Source organism: Zosterops lateralis (assembly GCF_965231275.1).
Source record: "Zosterops lateralis genome assembly, chromosome: 15".
In the NCBI taxonomy this organism is placed as follows: Eukaryota; Metazoa; Chordata; class Aves; order Passeriformes; family Zosteropidae; genus Zosterops; species Zosterops lateralis.
In genome coordinates, this window is record NC_139775.1 from 6434075 (window position 1) to 6442028 (window position 7954).

Consider the following 7954-nt stretch of genomic DNA (forward strand, 5'->3'; position numbering starts at 1 on the left):
GGAGCAGGGCAGCCGTCGCTGGGGTGCCCGGGGCCGGGCACAGCCCTGCCCGCCACCCTGCCCTGCGCCATGGCGAGGGGACAGCTGTCGGGGGGCGCCTGGGGAGCCCTGGTGCTGCTGGGCTTGATGCTGCCGGCCGCCCCGGCGGGCGCCTGGTACAAGCACGTCGCCAGCCCCCGGTACCACACGGTGGGTCGCGCCTCGGGGCTGCTGATGGGGGTCCGCCGCTCTCCCTACCTCTGGCGGCGGGAGCTGCCGGCCGAACCCCTCCGGCACGCCGGGACCCCCGCCGGGGACAGCCCCCCGTCCCCAGGCCGCCCCGCCGGGAGAACCCCCCGGCCGCCGCCCCGGCCCCGCCGCCGCCGCCCGGCCCCGGCCGCCTCCTGCAGCGCCTGCTCCGGCGGGGCTGGGGCTGGGGCGGCCCCCGCCCGGCCCCCGCACGACCCCCGCCCGGCCCCCGCCAGCCTCAGGTAACCCCCGACGGGCGGGCGGGAGAGGGGCCCGGGGGGATCCGGGGGAACGGTCGGTCCGCGGGGCTCCGGGATGCTCGAGGGCTGCGATCCACGCACGGGATGGGGAGTCCTGCGGTCACTCTGCGGCACACGGGGTCACAAGGTCGTGGGGAGTGTGGAGCCTTGCAGGGGTTTCATCAGGAAATTGGGGTTCAGGGAACCTTGGAGGGGTGTCACCAGGTAAGCGCGTGTTTGTAGAGGCTGCACTTTGCCTTTAGGGCAGAAAAAGATCTGGATGAAGTGTCCAAGGTCAGGTTGGATGGGGCTTGGAGCAACCTGGTGTAGTGGAAGTTGTCCTTCCCATGGCAGAGGGTGGAACTGGAGGATCTTTAAGGTCCCTTCCAGCTCAAACCATTTCAGGACTGTAGGATTTCTGTGCCTCCTGTTTGGTGCGTCACAAACCCACACCATGTGGGACTGAGCTGTCCGTGCCAGAGGGGTGTCCATGGGGTATCCGTGGGGCTGGCAGCCTGGGATGGTCCCAGCATGGCCCTCCCCACCTCGGGACCCTTCTCCTGTCCCTCGGGGCTCGGCCAGGCTGTGTGGAACTGCATCGGGACTGGCTCCAGGCTTTACATTTCTTTCCTCTTATGTAAAGCTGGAGCCAACATCCAGCTGAAATCCACCGAGGCTTTTAGCTGTTGGATCAGCCCCTGAAACGTGTAGCTGTATTCCTCCCCCACTTCGTTTTTTTGGAGGAAATCTGGGATTAGAATAATTTGGGGAAAGCTCAGACAGGTCAGCCCAGCCCTGGATACATCTGTGCTGTCTCAGGTACCGCAGGCTCTGACCTGGGTACTCTTGTGCATCCCTCTGATTTCGCAGCCAAATTCCCACTGGGAGCCCCGTGGGCAGGTCCAAACCTGGAATTTGGCTCTATGTGGGGTTTATCTGTCTGGGATTTATCTGTGTGAGCTTTATCTGTGTGGGTTTATCTGTGTGGGGTTTACCTGCATGGATGGTGGCAGAAAGGGAATCTGCAGGTCACATCTGAGCCTGTGGAGGAGGAGATTTAATGAAAATGGTGAATGGAGCTGTGGTTTAAACACTGCACTGAGGAGAAACGAGGTCCCACGTGAGGAGGGAGGTGGTGCTCTAGCTGGATACTCCAAAATAATCCAATTCCCTCTTCTCCTTCCAGCTCTTCCCGCTTGAAGACCTGACTCTGACCCGCTGACAGACGTGGTGGAGATTCTTCCTGTGCCAGAGGAGCACTGCCTGCCCAGGGTGGGATCTGCTCACCTGGCTGGCAGGGAAGGCTCTCCTCAGGATCTCCGGGTACTCTGACCTCTCTGAAACCACACAGACAATGACATCCCAAAAAATCTGATTTCTCACAGCCACTGCCCAGCCGCAGTGGCGAATTCATCTCGTTTCCAGGTCAGCCTCGCGCTATGATCTCGGGGAGAAAGAAACAGGGGAGATATTTATTTTTGTTTATTTTTTTTTACATTTCTGTACTGGCTTGTTTGCAATCTGATAGAAACATGTACTGTTTGCTTCCTCGGAACCTGCCCTCATTAAAATGAGATGTGATCAAAGGAAACTTTGGCTTCCTGGTGCTGTTGGAGGGTCTTGGTGGGGTTTTTTTGAGAGCCAAACCTGGTCTGGCTCTGCACGGGGCAGACACATCAGCAGCTGGGTCACTCCCAGATATTTCTGACATGATTTAACTCCTTGACATGGTGACATGGTGGTGGTGGTGTTTTTTTTTTTTTTTTTTTTTTTTTTTTTTTTTTTTTTTTTTCCTGCAGTTTTAGAGTAAATCTCTTTTACTGCCTGTCTGGGAGTCACTGCCAGGCCAAGTGCCAACTCAGATGACAAAATTTCAAGATATTTCCTCAACTGGGCTTTACAAAAGCTCTACGAGCCCTCACTGCTCTGCTTGTGTTTTGCCGGCTCAGGGTTTAATTTCTGTATATTCCCACTGATGGAAATAAATGTCAATCCCCATTAAAACAGGGAGAAGCCTCAGGGCTGGGGAGGAGCATGTGGGGAAGGAGTGGGATCTGGGATTTAGAGAAAACTGAGGTTTGGGGGGCTGAGTCTGGCACTGCTGAGCTTTAACCTGCCAGCGGATTTTGCAGGAAATTTGACAAAAAGAAACATTTCCACCCTTTTTAGATGAACCCCCTGCTCCTGCCAAGGTTTGTGCTGCCTAATTTGGGGTCTGGAAGGAAAAAGCCCTCGTGAGGCTTTTCAGGGGAGCCAGGCAGGCCCTGCCATACTCCCCTCACCCTGGGGGCTGCTGTCACCCTCACTGGCTCTCAGGGAGGATTTCAGGGGCTGTAACCCATGAAGGGTCATTCTCTCCCTGTTGTTTCCCCAGCAGTTTCTCCTCCCTGTCCCCTTTCCTTTCCCCTCCCACGATTTTCCAATTCCTGCCCTTGGATGGGGCAATGCTTGGATGGGCCCAGTGAGACACAATTGCTGCACTTGAATCCATCCTTGGCAGGAGCCAGCAGCCCCTGGAGTGGCCATGAGGACAATTTCTCCAGGAAAAGAAGAGATAAAACAAGGTAGAACATGTAAAGCTCTGCTTTGAACAGGGGTGTGAAGGATGATGGGGTGAGAAACCCTCATCTCTTGGAAGCAAACACTTGAACGTGCCAGTTGGTGGAATGAACCCAGTGAGACATTCAGTGAACTACAAACCCTTCACTTCTCACCTTGGAGAATCATTTTTCCTGTAGAATACAAGCTGATTCCCCACTGTGGTTGTAAAATTATTTCCTCTGTACTCCTGTTTCTCTGGAGACATCTGGGCCTTCCCTGGGGGTTAACAAGCTCAGTACAAAGGAAGGAAGCTTAAAAAGGCGTTTAATTACCCTCTCACCTCAGGGCAGGACCCAGCCATCCCTAATGGATGTTCATCTGATCCCTTCTAAAGGCTGATCCTGAGGGAGATCCCACATTCCCCATCACATCCCCTCGTTCTGAGGGATCACAGGGATCCCACAGCTTGGGGTACAGGGTCCCCCTGTCCAGGCCCCCAAGAATGCTCCAGGGATGAAATGCAGCCACAGAGATGCTCAGGGGGAATGCCAACATCTGGGATTTGCAGCTGGGAGCAAAGCGAAGGGACAAAAGCTTTAGAGAGGAGCATGGACAGGCCCTGAGCTGCAGCAGCACATCAGCTCCTGACCCCACTCAGAGTCCTGGTGCTTCCAGAGCAGCTTTGCAGGAAAACTGCAGCCAAGAAGGTCAATTCCCAGCAGTGCTTTGGGACAGGTGGGGGGCTCAGAGACCCCCAAGTGCCAGTGGGACAAGTCATCCCTTCCCTCCTGCCGTGTCCTGGAGGCTGTGGGGTGGTGGAGAGGAGGTGCCAGGATTGCAGTGGCTTTCCCGTGCCCTCTTGTGGTCACACCAGTCACCAGGGAGGTGAGGATGAGCCCTGCCACCGCGTGCCCATCCCTGCACCTTTGCAGAGTGGGGAACTGCCCCATGTGAATCAGGGCAGCCCAGGGACGTCAGGGCAGCTCGGGGTGCCCATGCAGGGTCTGGAGCTGGATCTGGCCCAGCTCCATCCTCAAGGCTGCCTTGGCATTCTGTGGTTCCAGAAGGAGCTGACGATGCCCGAGGTTCCCGTGCCAGCGGATGCGTTTTGTTCCAGGCCCGGAGGCGGGTGAATCCCAGGGACCAGGCAGGCAGGAAGACGTCCCACCCCAACCCGGGGCAGCTCCCTTTCCTTCCCGGCTCCCTGGCCTCTCCCAGGGGAGCAGCAGCAGCCAGTGGGGGCTCTGGGAAGGGCAGAGGCCCGGACAGGAACCGGCTGGCCCGGGAGAGATGCTGTGAGCTCACACCGGGCTGGCCTGGGCACACACAATGGCCCCTGAGGGTACCAGGAGGAAGAAAACTCCCCAAGGAATTTCCTTCATCGTTGGCTCTGCTCAGAAGCTGTTCCTCAGGGATGCAGGCCAGGACTGAGCACATCTCTGACTGTGGATGGAAATCCCTTGCACGGAGCTGGCTGTCCCTGCAATGGCCCCAAATGTCCCTGTGGGGAACTCTGGGCTGCAGGACCTGGTGCTGAGCTGGGCTCTGCCAGGGATCCCATCCCTCCCATCCCCTCCTGTCCACACTGACACCAGCCAGAGCACTGATGGGGACTGGACATCAGGGGTAGGAGCTGCAGGGATCAGGATGTGACAGGACCTCTGTCTCAGGGATGTCCAGAGCACTGACAAATGACTGTGGCTTAGAGATCTTGACACTGATGTCCCCAGCTGAGCTGCAGCAACCCAGGGCTGTTACTGGGGAGCCCAAGGGGAAATGCTGGATCAGGACCCTCCTGCAGGCCCCTAGTTGTCCTCAGGCCCTGCCAGCCTGGAGGTGCCACCCCTGTGTTGAGTGTACACAGGGCTGTATTTGGGGAGTGCCTGCTCTGCTTTGGGGCAGCTCAGCTGCCAGGGCACATGCCATCAGGAGCAGAGGGGACAGAGAGGACCTGTGCCACCAGGAGCCGAGGGGACCTGTGCCACCAGGAGCAGAGGTTACTTGTGCCACCTGGAGCAGAGGAGCAGAGAGGACCTCTGTCACCAGGAGCAGAGGTGACCTATGTCACCAGGAGCAGAGGGGACCTGTGCCACCAGGAGCAGAGGGGACCTCTGTCACCAGGAGCAGAGGTGATCTATGTCACCAGGAGCAGAGGGGACCTGTGCCAACAGGAACAGAAGTGACCTGTGTCACCAGGAGTAGAGAGAACCTGTGCCACCAGGAGCAGGTGATACTTGTGGGGATGGATGCTTCCAGCACTGGCTGTCCCTGGAGATGGATGCTGCAGAGGATGAGTGCTCACAGGCTCCCAGAGCCAGTGCTGCTCTGACATCCACGTCCTTGCTGTGGCAGGCACTGTGACATGCCAGTGTGGCACCATCAGCACCACCAGCCTTCTCAGGACCCAGCCCCTCTGGAGTTGAAATATCCATGGAGTTTTCCTGCAGACACCAGACTCATCCCACTCTTCCAGGGAAAGGCGTTGTCCTGCCTGGCAGGGGCAGTGGGTGTCTGTCCCATGAGGACACCGGGTGTGGAACAGGGTGGCTCATGTTGGGGTGTGGGAGCAGCATCCCTGGAATTCCTCCGTGGAAGCCTCAGGTGTGGCCGGCCTGGCTGGGCCCGTGGCCAGCTCCACGCCTGCACAGCACCCAGCAGCTCCAGCTCAGCTCCCACAGCTCTGCCACCTCCCGCAGGAAATAAAGGAGCTGCCAGGTTGTGCAAGACTGATCTCCCGGCTCTCAGCAGCGTGGCTGAACTTTCTGGACTTTCACAACCTACAAAACCTGTAATTAATCCTCCTAATGATTGGTTCTCCTTCTATCCCCATCAATCTAACCTGGGAAATGTTTACAGCTCAATAGTGCCACACACAGAGGCTCAGGGAAAATGAGATGGTGTGTGTTTTATGAGCTCTCCTCTCATTCCTGGTTCCTCCAGCAGCACAAATAAATCATCCCCTTTGAAATCATCCCCTGGGAGCAGCCAGGCCCAGCAGCCCCACACTGAGTGATGGTGAAACAAGGGAGGAATGAGCACGGAGCATCCGAGCCAGTGGGAAATCCCAAGACTTCATTTATTCCCAGTTAGAGCTAATCAGTGCAGTGGCAAAGGCTCTGCAGCTCCTAGCAGAGATCAGCCAACACCAGGAGCATCCCTGAGCTCGGGCACACCCAGCAGAACATCCTGGGGGTGGCCAAACTGCCCTGGGAAGTGCAGCCAGGTGAGCTCCAGCTGAGGGGTGGAAAGCTGGGTGTGGAGCAGGATGTGGATAAACACCAGCACGGAGGAGGAGGACCTGCCAGCTGCTCCCACGGCCAGGAAGGAACCAGGAGAGGCAGGAGCAGTGCCCAGCCCTCACCTAGCAAAGCTCCCAGCCCTGAGCACAATGAGCTCAAGGGAGTGACTGACATCCCTGGAGAAAGATGGGCTGAGGAGGGACACAGAGAAGTCACCAGATTTACCCAAAGCCACCCAACAAGTGAGACACAGGGCTCTTGGCATTTCAGCAGTGTGTGTGCAGAAGACGGCCAAAGGCACGTGGAAAACCTCCCATGCCTCTGGAAGCTCTAGCACAACCCAGTGACTCCATCATCAGCCGTCCTCTTCCTCCTCCTCGAAGAGCTCCTCACCCTCCCACTGCCTCAGGAGCAAACCAGATTGAGCAGGCCTGGGGGATCAGCTGAGGATTTCCCAGTTTCTGAATGAAGATGGGCTTTGTGGGCTCCCCAGAATTCCCCACTTGGAGCTGCCAGGGAGCCTGAAGGGTAACTCTGATTTCCATAGCTGGGAAAGTCTTCCCAGCATTTTGGATTAGTGTAACAACAGCATCATGCCTAAAGGAAATGGAGAAGGACACAGATGGAATTCTCTGTTGCTGCTCAACCAAGTGCAGGGAGGGAACTGGAAGCAGATGTCGACCAAAATGAGCTCCAAACCCTTCCAAGCCACTGAACTCACAGGTCCCTGGACTGCCTGTGCTTCCAGGCAGGCCCAGTCTGGACTTAAGGATCTGCCCAAATCAAAACACACAGAAATTTAAATGGAAAGCTTCTGCCTGAGCAGGATCTGCTGGATTTACCCAAGGCTCTGTCATTCCAGGGTGCAGGAACCTCTCTGTGCTCCCTCATTTTGTTTTCAATGAGGCTTGAGAGGATGGGAAAAGGCAGGATGGGAAGAACCAAAGCGATTTTGTACCTTGCAAGGAGGCACATTTGCACAATGTATTTTTATGTTCCTTCCGGGTCCTTCTCCATCGGCTGCAGTGAAAAAATTGCAGGATTTCCCCGTGACCCATGATTGTGCCAAGGGATGCCCCAAGCTGTGTCCCAGGACAGGCAGGACAGCCCAGAGCTGTTCCCCAGAGGCACAACCACAGCCCTCAAAGTAGAGGGATCATTAAATAAACGTTCCATTTTAGGCTCACAAGGTGCTCAGGCAAAGATCCAGTGCTGAGTCAGGGCTCTACCAAGTTCCCTACATCCTCTATGATAAATAGATGGGGTTTTGGAGGGAAAGAATTACTTTTGGAGATCCTGAGTTTGAAAAAAATAAAATCAATAAATCCAGGGCACACTTAAGAAAATGCTTGTGCTTAAAAAAGAGCATTTTTTAAAAAAATTCAAGCAACTGTTTCTTCCCTTTCTGAAATATTTTCTTTCTTTTTTTAATTTTTTAAATTTTTTTTTCAATTTTCATGCTCCCAAGGCTTTAAAAAAAGATATTCAAAAGGGTTAAAATATTCACTCTGACCACCCCAAAGATTTTCTCCCACCGTGTTTTTATTGTCCTGAATCAAAAGAAAAACTTTTTGGTTCAAATAAACTTGAAACAATTCCTTCTCCTCCCCCTTTCCCTGCAGTATTTTGGTTTAGCCAGTGAGTGGAAAAATCAATTATTCGCACTCCTCTAGCCCGATAAAAGCTTCAGGACTCCACAAAGAGGCT

The 7954-nt window shown here is 55.3% G+C and overlaps 1 protein-coding gene across 1 annotated transcript; it reads left to right on the top strand.

Moving 5' to 3' along the window:
- Window positions 1–69: 69 nt before the first annotated feature.
- Window positions 70–2466, top strand: NPW (neuropeptide W; the record flags this gene model as incomplete). The annotated part of the gene is given in 3 exon segments (XM_083872176.1): window positions 70–325; window positions 328–470; window positions 1654–2466. Coding segments are annotated over 3 exon segments (435 nt in total). The 3' UTR covers window positions 1690–2466.
- Window positions 2467–7954: the final 5488 nt, after the last annotated feature.